This window comes from Cotesia glomerata, linkage group LG7 (genome assembly GCF_020080835.1).
Source record: "Cotesia glomerata isolate CgM1 linkage group LG7, MPM_Cglom_v2.3, whole genome shotgun sequence".
Taxonomy (NCBI): Eukaryota; Metazoa; Arthropoda; class Insecta; order Hymenoptera; family Braconidae; genus Cotesia; species Cotesia glomerata.
This window is the reverse complement of record NC_058164.1, coordinates 21623902-21651603: the sequence shown is the minus strand read 5'-3', so window position 1 is coordinate 21651603 and position 27702 is coordinate 21623902. Positions and strand designations below refer to the sequence as shown.

The window sequence follows — 27702 nt, the reverse complement described above, 5'->3', positions numbered from 1 at the left end:
TCAGTAATTTTCAAATAATTTATAATTTACTTGTTTCAGTCGATATTGATTTTCAATTTATTTCCACCATTCAGTAGTGTGTGTGTGCGTACTAACTAAGTAATCGAATGATGAATATAATTTGTGTTCTCTGTAATTAAAATGATACTACGGCCAGTATTGATTATAATATATCTATTAATCGATTACTACAAAATGAATGTAAATAAAAAGTTTAACTAATTAATTAATAAGTTTGTTTGGTCAAATTGAATAAAACTCAATTATTTCAACTAAATAATCGAATAATTGATGTATATATGCAATTTATAATAATGATAATGAGGTTTTATACTATACTTATTACAATCAATTGCTAAAAATTTAACGAAAAAATTAATTTCGACTAATCGAAAAATGAACATATATTTAATAAATAAAAAAAAAATGATTTATTTTATTGACGTTAAAATTAGATTAAATTCTATTTTAATTTGATTAAAGTATTTTTTAAGCTTGTAAAATAATTGATATTTAAAATATGAATTTTTATCAATCAAAATCCGTGATAAATAATTAATTGTAAGTAATTGATTATTTCTTTGATAAAATTTGAAGAAATTTAAAGGATTAAAGGATTAAAAATTAAGTTGATATAAAAGATTTTTTATTTTTTAAATTTGTTTAGAATAAACTTATTATCTATAAAATGTGTATAAGACCAATATTATTATATGCTTGCCTCATTTGGAGTAACATATGTAAAAATCACTACAATAAGCTACAATGTATACAAAATAAATGTTTAAAAATGATAAATAATGCAAAACCTAGAACAAAAATAACAGATCTACATAAAGAATTAAACATGCCTACGATTAAAGAAATAATAAAAAATCATACTATTAAATTCTATGAAAATAAACTTAACACACTAGAAATTCTAAGTAATATATGTAATATTGAATATAACCCATGGAACAAATATAAAGTTCCTCATCAAATGATAATTAAAAAGAAATAAGCCAAAGGGCTACTATTATTTATATATATAGTTTATTTAGTAAGTAAGGCCTTGTTAACTAGTAAGTAAGGCAATAAACGATGATCAATTTAGGTTTTGATAACATTTTTCCTAAAAATAAAATAAATATTAAATAAAAAAAAAATAATAACATACTCTTCACAAATATATGTAATGAAAATTTTAATATAAGTAGAGTCCATTAAGACAGGAATTATAAGCAACAATATTGTAAACAAAACTTGTAACTGTAAATATATCAATAAAGATTCTTTGAAAAAAAAAAAAAAAAAAAAAAAAAAAATTTGTTTAGTTAAAAGTTATTCCATACTAAAAAAGAAACAAAACTCTTTACAAGATATTTAATATATATTTAATACAAAATAAATTAAGATCGCAATATTAAAAATAAAATTTAGCACTTAATGTATGAAAATAAAAATAATAAATGTCATAAAAATAAAATTTGAAAGTATTTAACGTATTGTAAAATTTGGTGGCCCTGAAAAGGGCCGTTTGTTTTGAATTTAATTTAAGAGCTACTTTTTTCAGTCTTCTTGGGCAAGAGAACAGCTTGGATGTTGGGCAAAACACCTCCTTGAGCGATGGTAACTCCAGAGAGAAGTTTGTTCAACTCTTCGTCGTTACGGATGGCCAGCTGAAGATGACGTGGGATGATTCTGGTCTTTTTGTTATCACGAGCGGCGTTACCAGCCAACTCCAAGACTTCAGCAGCCAAGTATTCCATGACAGCGGCGAGGTAGACTGGAGCACCAGCACCAACACGTTCTGCGTAATTTCCCTTACGCAACATACGGTGGATACGACCTACCGGGAACTGGAGTCCAGCACGGCTGGAACGTGTCTTTGACTTTCCCTTTACTTTGCCTCCTTTGCCACGACCAGACATGATTAAGAATGTGGGTTATAAAACGTAAGTCTCTAAATGTTGACTGGAGTACAGTCTAGTGATTGTAGTGAGCAGTAAAAAATAAAACGAGTGATATCAATTTTTGGTAGAACCTTCCGGACCAATAAAATTAGAGGATTTATGGTGGTGGGGGAAGCAACTGTTATCTGCACTGTGATTGGGCCGTTGGCTACCTCACTGTTATTACTGTTATTATGATTTTCAGTGTACGCAATAGACCAATAAGATCACACGTTCCCCCACTACTCGTTCTTGATAATTTGATTGGTCCGCTGGTTCCATCGGAAAATTTATAGTAGCTCTGAAAAATTGGCCTTTAAGTATAAAAAAAATAAATTAATACTGTGAATCTTCGAGGCAAGTTCTTTAATTATAAATTTTTCATCATGCCACCAAAAGCTATTGGAAAAAACATGCAGAAATCTGGAAAAGCCCAGAAAAACATCGTCAAAGGTGACAAGAAAGGAAGAAAGAAGGCAAGGAAGCAGACTTACGCGATCTACATCCACAAAGTGTTGAAACAGGTTCACCCTGACACTGGTATGTCTATGAAAGCAATGAGCATCATGAACAGCTTCGTCAACGACATCTTTGAACGCATTGCTGCGGAAGCTTCAAGACTTGCGCACTATAACAAGCGCTCCACCATCACTTCCCGGGAAATTCAAACTGCTGTTCGTCTCCTGTTGCCCGGTGAATTGGCCAAGCATGCTGTCAGTGAGGGAACCAAGGCTGTCACTAAGTACACCAGCTCTAAGTAAATTTCTCAACATTGACTATTTAAACAAACTAACGGCCCTTTTCAGGGCCACAAATTTTTCTACACGAAAGAAACTTGATAAGTTTATAATTATAATTATCTAGTTTACTTGGGATTATACGATTCTTACTCGTCTCAGCCAAATTTAATTAATAAATTACTAATGTTTTCAGGTATAAGTCAAGAAAAATATTCGATTAATAAATTCATGATTCTTGGTCAATTATCAAAGCTTTTAATTGATCGTAGATAATTTTATTTGTTCAAATTAAATGATAAACATTTAGTGGTTTTTTTTTTTCAATTGGTTTGTTATCAAAAAATTGTGCATAGGTAATGGTCTGGTAACTTGGGTTCAAAAAATCGAAAATTTTTATTTTTGCTTAATTTGAAAGTACAATGCCTTGAGAATATACTGTGAAAATTTCAGACAGAAATTCGAAATATTTCGGGAGTTATAACGAGTTTCCTAGAGCGCCTCGGAGTCCAACCTTTAAGGTCGTCCGGCAGCTGCAAATGCTTGGACCCTTCTATTGTTTGCGCGCATTTTTTATAACTGGGTTGATTGTTATTGTATTATATATATTTATATATATATTTATGTATATATAATATATATTTATTTTAAAGTATATTTAAGTTAAAATTCACAGTACTCTGTTAGTATTTGATCGTACGTTGACAGGTAAGCATCTAAGATGGATAGGAAAGGAAAAAAACGTGGTACGAAAAGTCCTGGAGATCCAGGCATTAAGCGAAAATTTCACGGTAATAGATACACTGCTGAAAAAGATGTAACATTTGTGAGCAAGTCTGTTGAAAAATTAAAAAATGAAGAAGATATTGAAGTAGCCATTGATGAGAGCTCAACGTACGCTCTTTTAAGTTTTACTTTAGTATTCAGTGCTTTAGAAAGTGTTCTGATTTGTAAAGCTTGCAAGAGTGATATAAAATTTCTTAAAAAGTCTCAAGTTGGATTGGGATTTAACTTGTGTATAAAGTATAAGTGCGATGAATTTGCTACCATTAGTTCTTGCCCAAAAGTGAGGAATGCGTTTGAGGTCAACAGACGTCTTACTTTTGTTATGCGACTACTCGGTGTTGGTTTATCGGGTATAAACATTTTTTGAGCCATGATGGATTTGGGACCAGGGTTAAGTAAGAGCGGATACTACAGTGTCCTTGATACAATACATATTGCTGTTAAAAGTGTTGCTAAAGTTTTATTTCGTAAAGCAGCACAAGAAGAAAAAAAAGAAAATGAACAAGAAGGAAATATTGCAGATGAAATAACAGTTTCGGGTGATGGTTCATGGGCAAAACGTGGCTTTACGTCACTACTAGGTATCGTTTCTTTAATCGGAAAGTACTCTAATAAAGTAATAGACGTTATTGTTAAATCTAAAGTTTGCAAAGCTTGTGAAAAGTGGGTGGGTAAAGAAAATACAGATGAATATTTAGAATGGTAAGAGGATCACCAGACTGAGTGTACGGCGAATCACGAAGGAAGTTCTGGTAAGATGGAGGTTGACGGAGTTATTGAACTGTTTCGACGATCCGTTGAAGAGCTCGGTGTAAAATATAAAAAATATATTGGTGATGGGGACTCCAAAACTAACCCTAACCCCTTATTAAGATAAGTATTTAGGCTGCATTCGAAAGTGCTCTATCCCTAAATACATAATTAAGAAATGGCCTTATATTTTGAGAACTATTGACATTTTTAAAGATATAAGCTCACCCCGACATTACACACATTGAGACCTTTCATTTGAGTACCCACATTGATTTTTCATATATTTTATATATATTATATATATATTAAGGTGTGCCAAAATGTAACTTCCGTGAAGAGCCTTTTAAAATTGGAATTTTGAGTTCCGCTTTTAAAAGCAGCTGTGTTTAGGCATTTTCTAAGATATTTTGGGGTAAAACGATAAATTTAATTTTCATAGAATTTTTCAACAGGAGCTTAGTTTGGGCACTTCCGCTGAAAATTCAAAATTTGGCCGGAAGTGCCCAATTGAATCTCCTGCTAAAAAATTCTATGAAAATCAAATTTATCGTCTCACCCCAAAATATTTTAGGAAATGCCTAAATACAGCTGCTTTCAAAAGCGGAACTCAAAATTCCAATTTTAAAAGGTTCTTCACGGAAGTTACATTTTGGCACACCCTATTATATATCGAGGGTTTTCTAACGCAACCACGTATCTCGATTTTTGAAGATGAAAGGGTTCAACTGAAAAATGAATAATTAATTATAAACGCGGTACTGAAAAAAAATATTAACCAGAATAATAATAAATACGATAGTATTTTTAGAAAATACAATTGATAAATATTGTTTTTAGATGAATATCAATTTTTTATAAGTTATTTTTCACCTCATCTTTAAAATTGTCATTTTTGAGATACGAGGTTGCGTCAGAAAACCATCGATATGTATAAATGAAAAATATATAAAAATGCATGTGGGTACTCAAATGAAAGCTCTTGATGAGAGTAACATCGGGATGAGCTTATATGTTTTAAAACGTCAATATTTAAGAAAGTACAGTGCAATTTAACAAAATTAATTATTTAATGAAGCAAAATTTTATTTATGGTTCACAAGTAACGGCAGTCATATAGTGACTATAAGGTTGCTAGTATATTTCTATTCATTTATTTTCTAGTCAATTTTTTCCTAATTAATACTCTCAAGGACCAATTTTTTTTTTCGACATTAAATTTAAAACAAAATAAAATTATTGCCAGTATAACTCTGAAATATGTTGATATATTTTAGCGTTAAATTAAATATAATTCTGGACTAAAAGACTGGTCCGAGTTGATCGTATAAAATTAGTTTTACAACTTTTTTTCTTGTTTTGATTAAGAAAAAACAAGAAATTCTCATTTTTAACTTACAAATTTAAGGAATTTTTTATACCTATACTTGTGAATATAGATATACAGATACATGGAGTGATCATATACTGGTACGTGATCATCTATTGGGGCTTTTACCTTAAATATAAATTTTAATAACATAAATTAAGTCGAAAAACTAATCGTCATTGAAGTTATTTTTTTTTCTTTTTATTAAAATCTATTTTTTTTTTCTATGCTAATATAAATAAACCCGATTTAATTAAAACTTGGGGTTTGAAAAACTTGTATTTTTTTTTTTATTTTAAATACTTTGGTGCAATTTAAATTTATACTTAATCAATAATGATATATTGTATCAAATATACAGTCATTTTTATTCTATTGCTCAATAATTTATGAATTTGTAGCAAACAGTTAAAAATGCCTGTTCGATTTTTTTATTAATTTTGTTGCGCGCGCCGCTCGGTCACAATCGAAATTTCCCATAACATGGATAAATTTTTTTGCAGGTACTTAATAATTTTTTCAATAAAATAAATAAATAAATTCAATATTAACAAATATTAATTGTAATCTGCATAACTATTAACACTTTAATATTTTTTAATAAATTGAAATTAAATTTTTGAAAAATGAGTTGGTAATTAAAAAAAAATTTTTCACGAAAATAATAATTTTGCTAATTTTTAATGTCATTAAATTTTCATTAACTCAATGTTGTCAAAAGTTTCATAGTTTATTAGGTATTTATTGTATTTATTTTTACTTGTATTTAATTTTACTTTAAGCTATTTATTGCTAATTAGATAAATAATAATGAAGGCAATTAAGTCAAAATAATAGGAATAAGATATTAATTTAATGAAAATTTAATTACATTAAAAATTTTTTTGATTTTTCACAATTTTAGTATTCCCAGTGGCAATTATTGCCCATAAAGTTGCGTAGTAGCAGGCGTAGACTGTAATATAATATTTAATAAGTAAAAATAGCAAGTTTTCAATAACAAAAAAAATTAATAATATATACTATGTTTTTCAGGCCTATACTGCTTTACGCAGCTTCCACATGGAACAACACATGTGATATTAATTTTAAAAAAATATAAAGAATCTAAAATAAATGCCTAAAAATGGCATTAAATTCTAAAATAGATACAAGAATCAAAGATTTAGACAAAGAGACAAAACTACCTTCAATAAAAGACATATGAATTCATATACAAAAAATTTTTATGACAATAATGACACTAATGAAATCTTAAATGATGTAAACTGAGATTTGATGAAAAACCCGTGGCATAAACATAAAATGCCCTTACAAATATGCTAATAGATAAGCACATACTTTATTTTTAAGTTATTTATTATTTATCATAGGTTAAGTTAAAATAAGTACAAAATATATCACCAAGTTTTTATATAAGGTAAAAGCCCAGTAATTGCTCATGTACTAGTATATGCTCACTCCATGTATTTCTATATCTATATTTGTGAATACAGATATATAAATACATGGAGTGAGCATGTACTAGTACATGAGCAGCTACTGGGGCTCTTACCTTAAACTTTTCCTAGTAAAATAACATAATTCATGTTACTTTTCATGAAATAAAATAAATCAAAATAAATTATAAGGAATGCTAATGAGAATAAAGGCAAAAACCCCAAGGTTTCATCAATAAATGTATATACTAATTATTATAATTATCGAATAAAAAGCCTGAATATTTGTATAGAAAAATTGAAACAACTGAAAATAACCACAGGTATAAAACGAGAAATTGTTCTTCTATCGATGTTATATCTACCCGTACACACTTAGCAGGAAAATGTATAACTTACAAAGGCTTCAACTATTATAATAAATTACCAGGCAATATAAGATTAGAAAATAGATTGAAAAGTTTTAGACGACTATTAGAAGGCTATGTTGAAAATACGTATTGACAAAGGAACATTTACTTGATATAGTATACTTCAGTTATAATTTCGTAAACTGCTTTAAAACTTTTCTTTTAAATGTAAAAATTGAAGAGCAAACGCTAATAAATAAAGATTATTATTATCATAAATTATATGTTCTATAATGTACTATATCTATGTAAAAATAAGAGATCAATAAACAAAATTTTGTAACTTAAAAAAAAAACTAATTATTAATATTGAATGTATCGTTTTTCTTTCCTTAAATAATGTGAGTAGAGATAATATTCATAAGCCCCAGATAGGTAAATAATATTTAATATCGAAATTTATAGGAATTTTTTTTGGAATTTAACGTCTTCTTTGAATAATTATATACGTGTTATAAAATAGAGTAAAATAGGCAGTCACTATGATACTAGAAATAGCTGCTAATTTAATGAAAAAGGCATTAGAATAAAAAGTGCTGAAAAAACGATTACATAAATAGGCTTTAATATGTTTAACGATTTACTAAAAGAAATAAAAGACCAAACAACTATTTCTGGTTTTAAGAGACTTTTAGCCAAAAATGTTAAGATGACGATCGATACTTGATGTTATAGAATTTATAACTTGATAGGTATTGTATGATATATTATTTTTAATGCATATTATTAATAGCCGAAAGATGAAATAAAATTAAAAGACGACGTGCAAATTAATGAATAAATTGTAATATGAGTGACTATTGTAATTTGTATATCTATATAGCCAAAGGCTGAATAAATAAACCATGTAAGGTAAAAGCCCCAATAGATGATCACGTACCAGTATATGATCACTCCATGTATTTGTATACCTATATTTGTGAATATAGATATACAAATACATCGAGTGATCATATACTGGTACGTGATCATCTATTGGGGCTTTTACCTTATTAGAAATATAAATTATTCATAAATAAATATTTATATTTTTTCATTAAAATTTTTGTTAGATAAATAATTTGAACAAACTTAAAAAATATTTTACGTATTGAAAAATTTATTGGCCCTGAAAAGGGCCGTTCTGATTGTGTTTAGTGTTTAAAAATTCTGTTGATTGAGTATTTAATTTCTGACTGATGGAGCTTTTCTTGCAGGAGCTTTGGCTGCTTTGGGAGCCGCGGCCTTTTTCGGTTTCGGTGCTTTGGGCTTAGCAGTTGGGCCCTTTGCAGCTTTTTTGGCTTTTGGAGCAGCGGTCTTCTTAGCCTTAGGTTCAGCAGCAACTTTAGGTTTAGCTGGAGCTTTGGCCTTCTTCGGAGAAGCTGGTTTCTTGGCAGCGGCTTTTTTGGGTCCAGTAGCTTTCTTCACAGAAACTTTAGGCTCACTAGTCTTCTTGGCGGCTGGTTTCTTAGCAGCAGCTTTTTTCGGAGCAGCTTTCATCTTCTCAACAGAAGCAGTCTTGGGCTTTGGCTTGGCTGCAGCTTTGGTGACTCCAAGTTTGAATGATCCAGAAGCTCCCTTTCCTTTGGTTTGCACTAAAGTTCCCTTCTCGACGGCAGACTTGAGGAATTTCTTGATGTAAAGTGCCTGCTTATCAACGTCGACCTTGTAGTTGGCGGCGATGTACTTCTTGATGGCTTGAAGCGAAGATCCGTGACGTTCAGCAAGAGCTTTTACAGCAGCAGTTACCATATCACCAGCACTGGGATGAGTTGATTTGGTGGCTGGTTTTTTAGCCTTGACTTCCTTCACTTTTTTCGGAGTATTGACCTTGGCGATCATTTTCTCCTCAACTGGAGCTGGAGCAGCGGCGACTTCGGTGTCAGTCATTGTAGAGTTTTTTTAAAGTAAATTATACTTTGAGAGTTTCACAAAACGTCCGTAAGAACAGTGATAGCGCTGATTCCCTAAGTGGCGAGTTTCGATCTACAGCGCGGACCATGAAGAGAGACGCGCTCACTTTTCACCCAATTCTTGTCTTCAGATTTTACTCAACAGTGTTAGGTCTTAAGTTTATTTATTTATTATTAATTATTTATACGATTAATTTTTTTATAAAATATTCTTTTTTATATAATGAAATGTTCAATAATTATTTTTAATAACTAAGTTATTAAAAATATCATCGACTAATAAGTTTTATTTAGTGTTTTTAGAGGCGCTTTGGCTCTCGACACCCTAGATGCCTCAATAATATTGTTAATAAATAATTAAATAAACATTTAATTTTTATAAAAATTATCGCTAATGATTCTCAAATGTTCATTCTTTTAGAATAAATTTATATTAATTAGAAAAATACATTAATTTCGGACATATGCTTATATTTATTCAGCTTCTCCAAGCAAATTTTTTAGTCTTGGTCTACTTATTATTATTCTCGATTTATTCGTTAATTTGTAGTAAAAAATGTTAGTAATTTTTCCAAAAGATACTTTTTTTACTTATTTAAAAATATTATTTTTTTATTAAATCAATAATCATAAGATTTTTTGCTTTATTACCAAATAAAGTATCATTTAGTCGAGTCGTATTTTTTTTACGCATGTAATTCAATCACAAAAAAAAGAAATTAATTTTTAACTCTATTTAGTAAAATAAAAAAATTTTGTGAAAAAATAACTTATTGTATAAGTGTAAAAGACAAAAATTCGAGTAAATATTGTAAAATTTTGAAAATTTTTTATCAGAACAGAATTTATGGTGGTCGTAGTTTTTTTTTCTTTGCTACGCATATTGTGTTCATAAGAAGTCTAGAGTGAATATGACGCATAAAGCAATAAAATTGAGTATAACGGTTTAGATCGAAATTTGAGACGCAATAATGATGAAAGACCTCTAATAATATTTTGATCATTTGTTCAAAATCATTTGTAAAAAAAAAAATCATTTGTTTACAGAGTTTGTAGTTATATGCTTTATAGTTCTTATGTATTGTGTAATTATGATTGTATTTATGTAAATTAATTATTTAATATTTGAAATTTTAAAGATCGCATAAAAATGATGGCAATAAAGTAATATATTAATTTAAAAAGTACAATATTGTAATTTAAAAATATTTTAGGTATTTTAATCATTAATATCAAGCTTTATTAATATCGATTAGGTGATAAATAAATTTTTTTTTTTTAATTAAATTTTTTAACAATTAATAAATGTAATGTTCCTCTAAAAAAACATTAAAAAAAAATGTAAAAACAATTATTTACATTTGAATACATTTTTTTAGTTGATAAATTTATTAACGGTTAATTAAAAACAGTCATGTATATATTTTTTTTTATTTTTCGATTTTCAAATTTCACTTTAATATAAGACTTTAGAAAATAACTAGGTATAATTTTAGTTTTAAAAGTTTTTTATTGATTATTAATTTTTTTTGTACATACATGTTTTTAGCTTGTACGTAATAATATATAAGTTTTAATTTTTGGTCCCCGTTAAAAAACTTAACTCAATAAAATATAGTTTCATACATTGTACACATATTATAACGATTATAAAATAGATTTATATAATAGATAGAGAAGAAAAACAGTAAGTTGATTTTGTCTTGTGATTTTTGTTTTGAGATTACCTTTATTTTTTTTTTTCTCAGCTTTTATTGGAAACGATTATTATGGCACGCCGTTTTACTATTTAATCAGGTAATATTTTTGCAGAACATAAAAAAAAGAAATTTATTTTTAATTCGAAAAAGAATTTTTTCAGTGAATTCTTTTTATGTACTGACATAATAAAAATATAATTATTTTATGTCCCGACATAAAATTAAATGCTTATGCATAGGAAGAGGTACTAAAAAACACGAATTATAATTATGTAGCGACATAATTATAATGATTAGAAATTATTCTTAAGAAAAAATAAAAACATTTTTATTATCTTGTGACATAATTATAATGAATACAATTCAATTATGATTAACGATAAAATTTATTTTTTTCATTATAAATAGCATAATAAAAAATATTAAAATGATGTATCTGCATAAAAAAAAATGGATTAATTTTATTTAAAACAGTTTAAAAATTTTTGCAAAATTTTTATTATGGTTGATCATAATAAAAATTCACAGAATTTAGTAAAAAGTGAAATCATAATGAATACTTCAAAAAAATTTATGACACTATATAACTAAAATTCAAACAATTTTTATTATGTCCCACCATAATTAATTATACCGATAACGAATTTTAATTATCTAGTAACATAAATTTAATTTAAAGTTTTTATCCTAAAAATAAATAAAATAATAATAATACATAAAAATGATCTTGTAACATAATGATATTAAGCAATTAATATTATCTCAATACATAATGTTAATTCAAATATTTCCATTATGTACATAATTTTAATTCAAACATTTTTATTATGTACATAATTTTAATTTAAACATTTCCATTATGTACATAATTTTAATTCAAACATTTTTATTATGTACATAATTTTAATTGTAACATTTTTATTATGTACATAATATTAATTCTGAATTACTATTATGTACATAATTTTAATTATAACATTTTTATTATTTTCATAATTTTAATTCAGAATTTTTATTATGCACATAATTTTAATTCTGAATTATTATTATGTACATAATTTTAATTATAACATTTTTATTATGTACATAATTTTAATTCAGAATTTTTATTATGTACATAATTTTAATTCTGAATTACTATTATGTACATAATTTTAATTTTGAATTACCATTATGTACATAAATTTTTCAACTGGTTCAATTTAGCTTCACTATGTCCTCACATAATTATTAAACTCTTATTTTTAATTATCATGACACATAATAAAAATATTCTTTTTGTCATCAGCTCAACTCAGAATTTTAATTCGTTGATATATTATTATGTCCCTACATAATAATTATTCCTTAAAAAATTTAAGTATGAACATAAAATTAATCTATTATATTTTGATTATGTTTTAACATAAAATATGCATTTTTCTTTTTAGTTATTAATTTTAAAATCATTTTTTTCCTTCTATTAAATAGTAAAACGGCGTGCCATAGACTATGATAAAAAAAATGAAAATTTTGCACCTTAAATTCTATAAATCTAAATTTATATAAGGTAAAAGACCCCATTAGTAGCACCTTTAACCCCGATCAGTGGCATTATTTTTTACAATGAAAAAATGTTCTACTTGGAATAAAAATTAAAAATTTTTTTGATATAAAAGTCTTAAAGATTAGAAATAATATATTAATTATTGAAATTGATGATTTCATTAATTGAATAAGTACTAAAATCAAAGAAAGTGTCAGTAATGGCGTCCCCGCTACTAATGGGGTCTTGTACCCTATTAAACAATGATATTAGAAATGTGAATATATGATTAGGGATGTTTATGAATTTTTTAGTTTGCCATTCGGCCTACAGGGCCTTGGCATAAATGTTGATTAATAAATAAAATTTATTATATTCTTTGGTTCAAGGAAAAAATCGATAAAAAATTTTATTAATTTTGGATGTTTATAATTTTTTTAGTTTACTCATATTTCATATAATATCAACTAATCTCATGCAGGCAATTAATTGAAATTTAAAAAAAATTTTCCCTCCTAAATTCGGCCGATGACGTTGCAATTTCTGATTGGAGAAAATGATTGTCTGGGGTTAAAACTACAGGCTCATTATGCCCATAGTATAGCAAATTAAACTGCACAATTACTTACTTCTCCTCCCCCACTACTAGTCCAAGGTTTAGAGTAGCTTCATACCTGGGACCTTTTGCTAGAAGAAAAATAAGTACATTTTATCTTGAACCTTCAAGTGAGCTACTTGAAATCTTGAAAATACGTGCAATTCAGTGCAACTACCGCAATTCAGTAAATTTAATATTTTTTTTCAAAGTTTGAAGTTGAAGCAAACTCTTGTTACAATGGCAAGTAAATGGTACTTCACCCAAGAAGAATTGAGTAAATCGCCAAGTGCTAAAGTGGGAATCAGTGCAAGTCAAGAACAAGATTATAAGCGGCAGGCTGCATTTCTGATCAGTGACATGGGGCAACGGCTGAAAGTTTCTCAGTCGTGCATCAATAAAGCGACTGTCTACATGCATAGGTTTTATGCATACCACCCGCAATCTGAATTTAAAAAGTGTTCGGTTGCGTGTGCCGTTTTGTTCCTGGCTGCAAAAATTAAGGGAACAGCTGTAAGCCCTGAGATGGTGATCAAAACTATGCGTCTGTGCTTGAATAAAAATTTGAGGCAGGTTGATATTTATTCGGAAGACTTCAGGAAAAAAGTTAGTAAATTAATTACCGACGAATTAATTTTACAAGCGACTCTGGGGCCCGTGACCGAAATTGAAACTCCTCATAGATATGTGTTCGCGTTCTGCCAGAAGTTGAACGTGAGCAAGGAATTTTTACGCCTTGCTGACAAGATAGCGACGCATTGTCTTCAATTAACATCAATGTGTTTGAGGTTCACACCTAAAGACATTGCTGTTTTTTGTGTTCATCTGACGAATAAGTGGTCCCATTTCAAAATCCAGAACACCGTCGACGGACGACCTTGGCTCCAGCGCTTGAATTCCAAGGTCAATGATGTACTTTTGTGGAAAATGGACAAAGAGTTCAAAAGTTGCTTGGACATGTGTTCTTCACGGATTCAAACTCATGTCATAAGTGCTTTTGTAACAAATTCTGTTTCTCCTGCGTCGGATCGAGATAAAACGCCTGAAGATCAAAAATCAGTTCAGCGGACAAAAATTAGTTTGAAGGACTATCTAGCTAGGAAAAAGAAGATTGGAAATAGTAGTGATAGTAATAATAATCCTAGTAATAATAATAGTAGTGATGATGATAATAATAATAACACTTCGAGGATATCTTTAAATATATCTATAAAATCAGTGCCAAAAGCAGATAAAACTATAACACTTGTAAAAAATTCATCACTTGAAACTAGTGACATAGTCAGTGAAAAAAGTCGTAAACGAAAAAATAGTTCAGATTTAAAAGATATATCGACACCTGCTAAAAAGTTCAAGCCAAGTTAGAAAATTCATTATTAAGTTGATAAGTTTACTGTTTTAAGTTTATGTAATTACTATTTTTTAAAAAATTAGAAACTATTGACAAAGCTGTCACTAAATACTATAAAACCAATGGCCCTTTTCAGGGCCACAAATTTTTTTACACGTAAAAAACTTGAAAAGTTTATAATTATCCAATTTAATTGAAGGTTTTACAATTCTTATTTTTTTCAGCCAACTTTAATAATGAATTATTAATGTTTTCAGGTATAAGTTAAGAAAAATAATGTATTAATAAATTCATGATTCTTGCTTGATTATCAAAGTTATAAATTGATCGTAGATAATTTTATTTGTTTAAATTGAATGTTAAATATCTGTTTTTTTTTTTTTTAATTGTTTCGTTTTCAAAAAACTGTGTATTTAAAACTTGGAATTTTATTATATATTTCTATTTCTTTATTGTTTAATCAATTTTGTACTAATTAATACTCTTAAAAGTCTTAAAAAAATTTTATTATTTTAGAATAATTTTTACGTGATAATAAGTATTCTTTTTGTATTATGTATGTATAATAATAATTATAATTAATAATTGAAATTATTAGATGTATGCTGAATTGAAAAAAAATTTCTTTGCTTAAAAAAATTAATTGTATTGTATTCTAAATTTATAGTGAAAAAAGTAATTGTGAAAATTCTAATTCATTTAAAATACATTTTTAAGAAAGTATACATATGTGTTGATTCAAAATTACTGGAATAAATTAATATACAAAATATTGACAGTAAATAATATTATTTATGATTGTAAAGTAAATTTTACTTATGTTTAATAAGTAAAATTATTTAGTTAATACAAAAAATATCTTTAATTTTTTATTTATTAATTTATTTATTTTAGGTCGCTTCCACAGCATGGTTATTGCTTTAATTTTTATCATAATTATACTCTGAAATAAAATAATTATTTTCATTAAAATTTGTTATTATTATAATTATATAATCTATAAAAAAAAGGTTGAATTTCAATAAGTACATAAACTAAACTTTACAACAAGTATTTTTTTTATTAATGTTGAAACAAAAATTTAATCTCAATTTTGATAAATATAGTACAAATTTTACAATTTATCCAAATAATAATTCTAATTTGTAAAATAATATATTTTTTCTCTATTCAGATGCAAAATTAATTTCTCCAGGAACTTCACGGCCAGGTCTTTGAATTTTCAAGTCCAAAATAACCATAACATTTCTATAAAAAAATTAGTAATTATTAAATTAATAAATAAACAAAAAATAGCTTGATTAAATAACGAATTAATGGCTGTGCATTATAGATTAAATTTACATTATTTCATCCCCTTTTTTGGCTTCCGATAATCCATAACGGTTAATTTGAATAATCGAATACATCGTCAGTATATTATTTGTAATCAAGTGATTGAGTTCTGGAGCAAGCATCGCAAATGAATTACCAGTAATTCCATCATTAAGAAACACTCTGTAGCGTTCTTTGTCTGCACACATTACTTTTTTAAAACCCTGAAAAATATATTTCAAACTTCAAAAAAATTATTATGATTGTAACTAAAGCTATGTAAATTTTTAAATATCATTTATTGTTTTACCAAAAATTGAAGATTGGGTTTCTCGACTTTCAACCCCTGTTCCGTAATTTGCTGGAACAAAATTTTAATTTTTAATAATACGATAATTAATCAAAATAATGTTCAGAAATATGCTACTTACCTCCATTGCGCGCCAAGATAAAATTGGATCCATCTCAATTTATTATTTTTGTAACCTTAAATTGATTAACTCACTTTTGATCCTCACACTCCAAATCTCAAATTTCAAACTTTTCAAATAATTAAAATTTCTCGAGAAATTATTTTTCGAGATTAAAAAAATAGAGCTGGTAATAATAATTTTTTAATAGTTTGCAGATATTTTGATATGAATTTTAATTTCCCTGCGGAATTTTGTGTTAAATTGGAATTATGACACGTCACTAGCTCACCAATATACCTATAGGTACTCAAATAATGCACCTGGACTCCAAAACTAAATAAAGTATACTAAAAATTTTAAAAGCTATAACTTTCAAGCATGGTATAGTTTATTCTTGAAGATCAAATTTATGCATCAATAGTTTTGCTCAGGTCATGTTTTACGAGTCAACAGTTTTTGAGGTTTCGAATTTTTTATGTTTAATAAAAAAATTTAATAAAAAATTCTTCGGAGTAAATTTCTAATACATATGTTTAAGTATTAATCTTATTGAAAAGTAAATTTTCATGTATGATAATTATGAAAAATTGATATGTTGATGATCTTTTATAATTTTACAATTTCAAAGAAGGGTTAGATAAGTTTTTTATTATAAAATTTAAGCTCAAACTGAGAATTCAGTAAAATTTGGAAGAAACTCAAAAAAAACTTTTTTTCAATAAACTCAGGGTCACTATTAAGACAATTTTTAGAATAATGGAAATCAATTTAAAATGATATTAAGGAAATTCATTATTTTAATATAATTGACAATTCGAATTTTTTGATTAAATAAATGATTCTTAAAAGTTTACTTTTTAAAAACATTATCCGGTTAATTCTTTATTTTATTTTTTTTTTTTAAAGAAATTCACATATTTTTTTTCAGTAAATTTATAATGCGTCATAATTATTGTTATGGAAAGATTTTTTCTTTACATATTTAGTTAATTATAAAAGTTTATAATAATTTTCTTTAGTTTTTAATTATAGTACAAATTATTCGAGTGTGAAAATTAAGTCTCTCGTTTGGCTCTTTGTAAGAGGCCCGGGTAAATTTTCGCAACTAATTAGTCTAGGGCCTAAATATATTAATGAGATTACAATTCAAATAGATAGATAAATGGGAGTTTTGTTATATGTATGCAAACTCACTTATACCTAAAATAAGAAATACCTATAGGTATTTACTTATAAGTAATGACAAAGAATAAAAATATTTTACTTATAAGTAATGACAAAAAACATTAACGAAATAGACTACGCCCGCTACTATGAAACTTTATGTGCCATAATTGCCACTGGAAATATTAAAACTGTAAAGAATCGAGAAAAATCAGACGAATATAATAATACAAAATTCACTGAAATCCGTGAATAGATACTTTTGTTATAAACAAAAAACGTTTTGCAAGTAAAGCCTCGATCAACTTTAAATGATACATACAAGAATATTTTTCATAAGAGATTAATTTTAATTACATAATAAAAAAATTCAATCTTTTCTGAATCAATTGGTCACATAATATAACCAAAAATGTTAATTAATAATAGCAAAAAAATTAATTTACCAAATCAAAATACAGAAAATATTTGGCTAAGACTGTGTCAGTTACCGACGTGGTCTGCGCAGATCCCGAGTGGGAGAAAAGTTGTGCGCGTCGCTCGGTCTCAATTGAAATTTCCCAAAATATGAATAAATTTTCATTAACTCAATGTTGTCATAAATTTCATAGTTTATTAGATATTTATTGTATTTATTTTGTTCGGAAACGAATAGAAAGATTAGGACTAAGGTCAAATAATTTCAACATCTGCTCTTTTGTCCCTTTATCCTTAATTGTTCTCTGAAAAAATTTTACTTTCTCTAGTTATTACTTTAACTAGTTATTATTAATTAAACAGATAATAATGAAATGCAATTAAAGGTCAAAATATTAAAAATATTATTAACGGGGTACTTAAGGAAATCTTAATTAGTCTTAATTAGCCATAATTAACTTAAGTTATTAGAGACTAAAATACGCTGAATCTTATTTTTTTAAGTTGTTTTCTAAGTGAATAACAAAAATTTTTAGTTATCACAAAAATTTTTTTTATTTTGTTTATTCCATGTCAAATCGACAAATGGTTGAAATCGACTCCTTTCGATTTAGACAAATTTTAGTCAGAAGTATTCTTTTATCATCTAACGAAGTTCTACCAAAGGAAAAAAAATAAAAAAAAATTTTTTCAAAAGATATGCAAATTCAAAATTTCGCCATTTTTACAGTTTTTCAATTTTGTTTTTGTAATATCTCAAACGCTATTATAGATACAGGAATAGCCTTTCATTTGTTCGAAAGGGGACTCTTAGGGGTATTGAAAAAAAATATTTTGGAAAAAAATTTTGAAAAACGCCAAATTTGTCAAATTTTGAATTTTTTTATAACGTTAAAAATGACGATCGAAGTTAAAATTTTAGCTCAATTTTTTTTTGTATAATATTTTGTACTAATCTTAAAAGATCCTGAAATTTTTGGAAAGGTGTTTTTTTTTTTTTTTTTCAAAAATATGAATTTCTGAAAATTTTTTTTTGTTTTTTTCAACTTTTAAGTAAAGCAGAGTTATGCAGATAAATAGTATTGTAATTTTGAGCATTGATAAATTGAATGCATGACGTAGAAATATTAAATAATAAATTAATTTCAACTTTTTTTTATTTTTTGGACATTATCTTAAAGTCATCTTTAACGCATGAAATAATTCGTTATTTGTCCTTTTTTTACTTTATTTAAAGTTGTTGACACCATTTATCATCCCATAAACATGGAAATAATTTGAAATTTGAGATTGAGAAACATTAATGTGCAGAAATTTTTATGTAAACAAGTATTCGAAAGAACGAAAAAAAATTGATATTCTCATCTCATTAATTCTGGTTTTTATTGAAAATTAATATCTGTTAGTTTTATTTGGCATAAAAATTGTAATTAAAGTGAAGAAACGGACAAAATATGTCAAGCGTTAAAAAATAATAAATTATATCATGTGTTAAGTCTGACTTTAAGATTATGTCCAAAAAATAAAAAAAAGTTGAAATTAATTTATTATTTAATATTTTTGCGTCATGTATTTAATTTTTAATACTCAAAATTACAATACTATGTATCTGTATAACTTTACCTTATTTAAAAGTTGAGCAAGATCACGTCAAGTGGAGCCCCCTTTTTCCACTTGATTATTAAATTTAGGTATGAATATTTTTTCATGAAGTATTTACTATGAACAATTAATTCTTAAAACACTTTTTAAAAATTTTCATTTTAACAACATTTTTTTTTTTAATGAAAATTTTTATGACTTTCAATTAAAAAATCAATAAATAAAAAGCTATTAAAGATATTTTAATGAAACTTTCAGGATTCATAGTTCAATAGTTGTACTTTGATATGATATATAAAAGTTCTAATTATTTATTGATTTTCATATTGTTAATTAATTTTTAAGTTAACAAATGAAAATTTCAATGACTTCTCCCTCAAAAAATAAAATTTTTTTTCTTGTCATTATGCACTAAACATCAAAGTAACAGAATCCGAAAAAATTTGACTGCTCGCGATTAGATTAAACAAACAAAAATTTATTTATGACGGGCGGTGAGTGCTGTCGGTACGGCGCTGCCGCGCGTCATTCACTTAGCTTTAAGGTTGCACGGACAGTACCCCGTAAATCATAATAGAATCTAAATTTTTTTCATCAAAATTAAAAATTTGAATACGAAAATTCATTACTATAATTTCACCGTTACCTTACATTATTATTAATTAAAATAATTAAATACTTTCATAAACAAAACAATAAATAGTCAACGTTTGACTCAAGTATTTTTCACAAAACTCAGACCTGGCAACACCGCGCATAACAGCTGTTTATATTTATCTAGCTGTGTAGTCTATCTAAGTCTGTGTGTGTAGTGTTGAGTTGAAAAACATAACCCATAAATATACACAGGAATTATTAAAATTCAAAATTCGCGCGTTCTGTTCTGTGCAATGTTGACAGACTGCGCTGAATCACGTGGTTTATTTATTTTTAAATATGTCGGCCTGAAATTTTCGTGAATTTCTCATCTTTTGCATTAAAATATCTTTAAAACCTTTCGTCAGAAAATTTTCATTTTATTTTTAACGTATTCTACAAAAGTTGATTGACTGAAATACAAGTTTTTTGTTTTTTAATCTTCCTATGAGGTAGTAAAATAAATCGATATATATGCAATCCGCCAATAGTCTCTATAGGCTAGATGTTAAATTTCAATTTTTTAATAATTTATTAAAGGATAACCTTTCATCAGATCTAATCCAAAAAATTAATTTAGACGTATGAGATAGCAATTCATCACATCAAAAAATTAGCTTTTGATATTCACAAGTACATTAGTGTCCAAACAACCTTAATCTACTCAATAATTGTAAATAAGAAGCAATACTTAATGTTTTTAATGAAAATAATGTTATTCAATGAATAATTTTATTAAAACAAATGACATAAAATTAATTAATAAATTGTTTTTCTTATTATTAAATAAACGAAGAAATTAAATAAGGTATAATTTAATTATAAATCTATCGGTATTGCGTTATTTTTTTTTTAAAAGACTTTATATGTAATAATTTTAATGTCTTTGAAAAAAAGTTTGTACTCGAGTGATGTATTATCTAAAGCTTTATAAAGATGATACTGTCGTGTATTATTAATTGTTACAGATTGCTCATACCGGGATTTATATTGTTGTTAATGAGCGTCATGGTCTTGTTGAGAACAGAAACCAAAATTAACTTTTTAAAATGATTTTTCAGTCTATTCAGTCCAAGTATTCAGAGGGATAATGATAAACATATAACTAATGGGATTTCATTGTTTGAATGAAAATTTCTGTGACCGAAATTGAAACTCCGCATAGTTATGTGTTCGCGTTCTGCCAGAAGTTGAACGTGAGCAAGGAATTTTTACGCCTTGCTGACAAGATAGCGACGCATTGTCTTCAATTAACATCAATGTGTTTGATGTTAATTGAATGATAATGATAATGATAATGATAAACATATAACTAATGGGATTTCATTGTTTGAATGAAAATTTTCGTGACCGAAATTGAAACTCCGCATAGATATGTGTTCGCGTTTTGCCAGAAGTTGAACGTGAGCAAGAAATTTTTACGCCTTGCTGACAAGATAGCGACGCACTGTCTTCAATTAACATCAATGTGTTTGAGGTTTACACCTAAAGATATTGCTGTTTTTTATGTTCATCTGACGAATAAGTGGTCCTATTTCAAGATCCAGAACACCGTCGACGGACGGCCTTGGCTCCAGCGCTTGAATTCCAAGGTCAATGATGTACTTTTGTGGAAAATGGACAAAGAGTTCAAAAGTTGCATGGACATGTGTTTTTCAAGGATTCAAACTCATGTCATAAGTGCTTTTGTAACAAATTCTGTTTCTCCTGCGTCGGATCGAGATAAAACGCCTGAAGATCAAAAATCAGTTTAGCGGACAAAAATTAGTTTGAAGGACTATCTAGCTAGGAAAAAGAACATTGGAAATAGTAGTGATAGTAATAATAATAGTGCTAAAGTGGGAATCAGTGTAAGTAAAGAGCAAGATTACAAGTAGCGGCAGGCTGCATTTCTGATCAGCGACATGGGCCAACGGCTGAAAGTTTCTCAGTCGTGCATTGATACAGCGACTGTCTACATGCATAGGTTTTATGCATACCACCCGCAATCTGAATTTGAAAAGTGTTCGGTTGCGTGTGCCGTTTTGTTCCTGGCTGCAAAAATTAAGGGAACAGCTGTAAGCCCTGAGATGGTGATAAAAACTATGCGCCAGTGCTTGAATAAAAATTTGAGGCAGGTTGATATTTATTCGGAAGACTTCAGGAAAAAAGTTAGTAAATTAATTACCGACGAATTAATTTTACAAGCGACTCTGGGGTCCGTGACCGAAATTAAAACTCCGCATAGATATGTGTTTGCGTTCTGCCAGAAGTTGAACGTGAGCAAGGAATTTTTACGCCTTGCTGACAAGATAGCGACGCATTGTCTTCAATTAACATCAATGTGTTTGAGGTTCACACCTAAAGACATTGCTGTTTTTTGTGTTCATCTGACGAATAAGTGGTCCCAATTCAAGATCCAAAATACCATCGATGGAAGATTCAGTTGCGAGTGCCGTTTTGTTCCTGGCTGCAAAAATTAAGGGAACACCTGTAAGTCCCGAAATGGTGATGAAAACTATGCACTTGTGTTTGAATAAAAATTTGACGCAGGTTTATTCATTCGGAAGACTTCAAGAAAAAAGTTAGTGAATTAATTTTACTAGCAACTCTGGGGTTCATGACCGAAATTGAAAATCTGCACCGATATGTGCTCGAGTTCTGCCAGAAGTTAAACGTGAGCAAGGAATTTTTGCGCCTTGCTGACAAAATAGCGACGCATTGTCTTCAATTAACTTCTATGTGTTTGAGGTTCACACCTAAAGACATTGCTGTTTTTTGTGTTCATCTGACGAATAAGTGGTCCCAATTCAAGATCCAAAATACCATCGATGGAAGATCTTGGCTCCAGCGCTTGAATTCCAAGGTCAACGATAAAATTCTATGGACAACGGATAAAGAGTTCAAAAGTTGCTTGGACACGTGTTCTTCAAGGATTCAAACTCGTGTCAGAAGTGCTTTTGTAAAAAATTCTGTTTCTCCTGCGTCGGATCGAGATAAAACGCCTGAAGATCAAAAATCAGTTCAGCGGACAAAAATTAGTTTGAAGGAATATCTAGCTAGGAAAAAGAACCTTGAAAATAGTAGTAATAGTAATAATAATTCCAGTGATAATAATAGTAGTGATAATGATAATAACAATAATGCTTCAAGAATATTTTTATATGTATCTATAAAGTCAGTGCCAATACCAGATAAAACCATAACACATGTAAAAAATTCATCACTTGAAACTAGTGACATAGTCAGTGGAAAAAGTAATAAACGAAAAAATAGTTCAAATTTAAAAGATATATCGACACCTGCTAAAAAATTCAAGCCAAGTTGGAGAATTCATTATTAAGTTAATAAGTTTACTGTTTTAAGTTTATGTAATTACTATTTTTTAAACAATTAGAAACTATTGACAAAGCTGTCACTAAATACTATAAAACCAATGGCCCTTTTCAGGGCCACAAATTTTTTTACACGTAAAAAACTTGAAAAGTTTATAATTATCCAATTTAACTGAAGGTTTTATAATTCTTATTTTTTTCAGCCAACTTTAATAATGAATTCTCAATGTTTTCAGGTATAAGTTAAGAAAAATAATGGATTAATAAATTCATGATTCTTGCTCGATTATCAAAGTTATTAATGGATCGTAGATAATTTTATTTGTTTAAATTGAATGTTAAATATCTATTTTATTAATTGTTTTGTTTTCAAAAAATTGTGTATTCAAAGTTTGGAATTTTATTATATATTTCTATTTATTTATTGTCTAATAAATTTTGTATTGTGTATGTATAATAATAATTATAATTATCAATTGAAATTATTAGAGGTATACTGAATTAAAAAAAGATTTCTTTACCTAAAGAAATTAATTGTATTGTATCCTAAATTTAAAGTGGAAAAAGTAATTATAAAAATTACATGCTTATTCATTTAAAATACATTTTTAAGAAAGTTTATGTAGGCGTTGATTCAAAATCACTGGACTTAATTAATATCAAAAATATTGACAGTCAATAATATTATTTGTGATCATAAAATAAATTTTACTTATGTTATAAGTTTATTTAATTATATAATTTTTTTCTGTTAGTCTAATAAGCTCTGTAATAGATGATGTCAAACAAAAAACTTTCAAAATTCTAAAATAAATATTTAGATAAAAAAAATTTTAATTATTTAGTTAATAAAAAAATTAGCATTAATTTTTATTATAATTATACTCTGAAATAAAATAATTATTTGCATTCAAATTTGTTATTATTATAATTATAAAATCAATAAAAAAAGGGTAGATTTTCAATAAGTACAAAAATTAAATTTTACAATAAGAATTTTTCTTATTAATGTTGAAACAAAAATTTAATCTCAATTTTGATAAATATAGTACAAATTTTACAATTTTTTCCAGGTAATAATTCAAATTTGTAAAATAATTTATTTCTTCTTTATTCAGATCCAAACTTAATTTCCCCACCAACTTGACGGCCAGGTATTTGAATTTCCAAGTCTAAAATGACGATGACATTTTTATAAAAAAATTAGTAATTATTAAATTAATAAATAAACAAAAAAAAGCTTGATTGATTAACGAATTAATGACTGTGCATTATGGATTAAATTTACATCATTTTATCTCCTGCTTTAAATGGCATTAATACATAACGGGTAATCTGAACAATCGAAAATATCGTCATTATATTATTTGTAATCAAGTGATTGAGATGTCGAGCAAGTATCACAAACGGATTGGCAGTAATTCCATCGGTAAGAAACATCCTGTAGAGTTCATTGTCTGAATCCATTTTTTTAAAAGCCTCAAAAATACATTCCAAACCTTAAAAAAATTAATAATACTATAAAGTTAGTCGACGTTTTTGACTTTGATTTATTTTCAAAAATTAAATTAGAACTTAAGAATATTTTTTAAAAATTGCACTTACAGTTTTTCAAGTTTTTTAAAAATGAAATTTTTTATTTTTATTTTTTTGTAATAATTTAAAAAAAAATTTTTTTTTAATTTTTAGGTATCGACTAACTTTATTTTCATAAAAATTATTATTATTGTAACTAAATCTATATGAATTTTTAAATATTATTTATTGTTTTACCAAAAATTGAAGATTGGGTTTGTCGATTGTCAACCCCTGTTCCGTCATTTGCTGGAACAAAATTAAAATTTTTAATAATATGATAATTAATCAAGATAATGTTCAGAAAAATGCTACTTACCACCATTGCGTGCCCAGATAAAATTGGATACATCTTAACTTATTATTTTTGTAACTTTAAATTGATTAATTCACTTGTGATCCTCACACTCTAAATCTCAAATTTCAAATTTTTCAAATAATTAAAATTCCTCGAGAAATTATTATTCGAAATTTAAAAAATAGATCTGGTAATAATAATTTTTTGATAGTTCACAGATATTTTAATATGAATTTTAGTTTCCCTGCGGAATTTTGTGTTAAAATGGAATTTTGACACGTCACTAGCTCACTAATATACCCTATAGATACTCAAATAATGCACCTGGACTCTAAAACTAAATTAAATATAAGGTAAAAGCCCCAATATATGATCATGTACCAGTATATGATCATATATTGAGGCTTTTACCTTACTAAAAATTTTAAAAGCTTTAACTTTTAAACATGGTATAGTTTATTCTTGAAGATCAAATTTATGCATCAATAGTTTTGCTCAGGTCATGTTTCACGAGTCAACAGTTTTTGAGGTTTCGAATTTTTTATGTTTAATAAAAAAATTTAATGAACAATTCTTCGGAGTAAATTTCTAATACATATGTTTAAGTATTAATCTTATTGAAAAGTAAATGTTTATGTATGAAAATTATGAAAAATTGATATGTTGATGATCTTTTATAATTTTACAATTCCAAAGAAGGGTAGATGGATTTTTTATTGTAAAATTTAAGCTCAAACTGAGAATTCAGTAAAATTTGGAAGAAACAAAAAAAAATTTTTTTTAATAATCTCAGGGTCACTATTAAGACAATTTTTAGAATAATGGAAATTAATTTAAAATGATATTAAGGAAATTCATTATTTTAATATATTTGACAATTAAAATTTTTTGATTAAATAAATGATTCTTAAAAATTTACCTTTAAAAAACATTAATAGGTTAATTCTTTATTTTATTAATTTTTTTTTAAGGAAATCCACATATTTTTTTATGACAAATTTATAAATGCAAGTTATAATTGTTTCAAAAATAAAGTTTAAAATAAAATTTAATTTTTTTCACACAAAAAATAGATTTCTGAAAAAATATTTGCTCTTTCAAATTATTCTATTTTCAAGGGATTAGATGCAGTTGGAATTAAGTAAAATAATATGTTTTTTAAAATTTTCTTAAAGTATAATATCTCGAAAGTATTTACTGAAAATTTGGTAAATATTTACAATTGGAGTCAATCATTTTAATTTTGATTTTTTTAACGAAATTTCTATTTTATTTATATATTTTTTTTTGAAAAACAAAAAAAAAGCAGATTATCACAATTTTAACAAATTTTCAGAAAAATTTATAAATTTTGTAGAAAATTGTGATATTCAACTTTTTTTTCATAAATTGTTCGTTTTTTTATGTACTTTTAAAAAAAATAAATATCAAAAAAAGATAAAGAAATTTTATTTAAAAACATGAGAGCCAAAATTTTTTCCAACTTTTTGAAGGCAAAAAAGCTATCAAAATCTTTATTTTTTTTTACGACATTTTTTATCATAAATTCACCCTAAAAACAAGCAGAATCAAAAAAAAAAAAATTTGAAAATGTTTATTTTTCACCTATATAGTTATGGCTCAAAATGAGGTTGACCCCATTTGTAAATAATTACCGAAAATTTTTAATCAATTTAATTAATTTAGTTTCTAAGATATCTGATAAATACAAGCTAAAAAAATTAATAAAATAAAACTCGGTAAAAATTGTTATTGTTATAAAAATAAAAAAATTGACAGATTACCCTATTTTTACCATTGAGTTTTCCATAAATAATTAATGATGCTATAATTAAAACACTTGATAAAAAAATTGTTTTTTAACAAATAAATTATAAAAAAAAAATTTATTTAAAAAACTCCATTATTAGATGTTTAAAAAATAAGACCTAGTTCATTTTATGACACTGAAGTTGGCAGTTAGAAATTTTTTTTAGAATTTTATATCAAAAAAATAATTATGAAAAAAATTTAATAAAAAAATTCCAAATGTGAAAATGAAAAAGAAAATATTAGTAGAAATTTTTAGAGAAATATTTTTTTTTTGTAATCAATTTGTTATAAAAAAAAAAAAATTGATATTTGTCAGCTAATTTAAGTAATGAAAATTAAATTAGTCAACATTAAAAAATTTTTATAATTTAAATTATTTTATTGGAAAATAATTTTTAAAAAATTAAAAGAAAAATTTTCAAATGTAGAAAATTTTAAAAATTATACGTGCAATTTTTAAAAAATATTTTTTTAGTTTTAATTTAATTAATAAAAAAAATCAAAAGTTGTTGTCGGCTAATTTTAGATGATATTAAAGCTAGCAGTCACTAGAGAATTTTTTTATTTTTTTATCAAACAAATCTGTTCCAAAAAAATATTTTTAAAAAATTGTATTTTTTATTTTTTCAAATTTGTACATGTCAATTTTTTTTTCTAATTTTTTTTGGC

General features: G+C 26.5%; 6 protein-coding genes across 6 annotated transcripts; 3 read left to right on the top strand and 3 right to left on the bottom strand.

The window, feature by feature from the left end:
- Window positions 1-1500: 1500 nt before the first annotated feature.
- On the bottom strand, window positions 1501-1974 carry LOC123268707 (histone H2A). The gene has a single exon (XM_044734034.1). It carries the CDS (start codon window positions 1911-1913, stop codon window positions 1536-1538), a length of 378 nt encoding a protein of 125 aa, XP_044589969.1. The 5' UTR covers window positions 1914-1974; the 3' UTR covers window positions 1501-1535.
- A 311-nt stretch (window positions 1975-2285) lies between these two features.
- On the top strand, window positions 2286-27250 carry LOC123268304 (histone H2B-like). Its single transcript, XM_044733266.1, has 2 exons — window positions 2286-2700; window positions 27215-27250. The coding sequence occupies exon 1, from the start codon at window positions 2321-2323 to the stop codon at window positions 2693-2695; it is 375 nt and encodes a 124-aa protein (XP_044589201.1). The 5' UTR covers window positions 2286-2320; the 3' UTR covers window positions 2696-2700; window positions 27215-27250.
- On the bottom strand, window positions 8532-9350 carry LOC123268303 (histone H1-like). Its single transcript, XM_044733265.1, has one exon. It carries the CDS (start codon window positions 9292-9294, stop codon window positions 8590-8592), a length of 705 nt encoding a protein of 234 aa, XP_044589200.1. The 5' UTR covers window positions 9295-9350; the 3' UTR covers window positions 8532-8589.
- LOC123269744 (cyclin-T1-like) lies at window positions 13378-14502 on the top strand. Its single transcript, XM_044735579.1, has 2 exons — window positions 13378-14281; window positions 14357-14502. The coding sequence occupies exons 1-2, from the start codon at window positions 13378-13380 to the stop codon at window positions 14500-14502; spliced, it is 1050 nt and encodes a 349-aa protein (XP_044591514.1).
- Window positions 15625-25336, bottom strand: LOC123268305 (replication protein A 70 kDa DNA-binding subunit-like). Its single transcript, XM_044733267.1, has 5 exons — window positions 25317-25336; window positions 16234-16307; window positions 16113-16163; window positions 15833-16026; window positions 15625-15736 (listed from the first exon to the last, which is right to left on the bottom strand). The coding sequence occupies exons 2-5, from the start codon at window positions 16264-16266 to the stop codon at window positions 15655-15657; spliced, it is 360 nt and encodes a 119-aa protein (XP_044589202.1). The 5' UTR covers window positions 16267-16307; window positions 25317-25336; the 3' UTR covers window positions 15625-15654.
- LOC123269743 (cyclin-T1-like) lies at window positions 21939-22496 on the top strand. The gene has a single exon (XM_044735578.1). It carries the CDS (start codon window positions 21939-21941, stop codon window positions 22494-22496), a length of 558 nt encoding a protein of 185 aa, XP_044591513.1.
- Window positions 27251-27702: the final 452 nt, after the last annotated feature.

Excerpts from the sequence above, each read along its gene's own strand:
- LOC123268303 (XM_044733265.1), bottom strand. The coding sequence starts at position 9,294 with ATGACTGACACCGAAGTCGCCGCTGCTCCAGCTCCAGTTGAGGAGAAA.
- LOC123268305 (XM_044733267.1), bottom strand. The coding sequence starts at position 16,266 with ATGGATCCAATTTTATCTTGGCGCGCAATGGAG. Across the intron at positions 16,027-16,112 it reads AACCCAATCTTCAATTTTTG|GGTTTTAAAAAAGTAATGTG; the intron begins GTAAAACAATAA and ends TATATTTTTCAG. Across the intron at positions 15,737-15,832 it reads AAAAAAGGGGATGAAATAAT|AAATGTTATGGTTATTTTGG; the intron begins GTAAATTTAATC and ends ATTTTTTTATAG.
- LOC123268304 (XM_044733266.1), top strand. The coding sequence starts at position 2,321 with ATGCCACCAAAAGCTATTGGAAAAAACATGCAGAAATCTGGAAAAGCC.
- LOC123268707 (XM_044734034.1), bottom strand. The coding sequence starts at position 1,913 with ATGTCTGGTCGTGGCAAAGGAGGCAAAGTAAAGGGAAAGTCAAAGACA.
- LOC123269744 (XM_044735579.1), top strand. The coding sequence starts at position 13,378 with ATGGCAAGTAAATGGTACTTCACCCAAGAAGAATTGAGTAAATCGCCA. Across the intron at positions 14,282-14,356 it reads TGATAGTAATAATAATCCTA|TGCCAAAAGCAGATAAAACT; the intron begins GTAATAATAATA and ends CTATAAAATCAG.
- LOC123269743 (XM_044735578.1), top strand. The coding sequence starts at position 21,939 with ATGGGCCAACGGCTGAAAGTTTCTCAGTCGTGCATTGATACAGCGACT.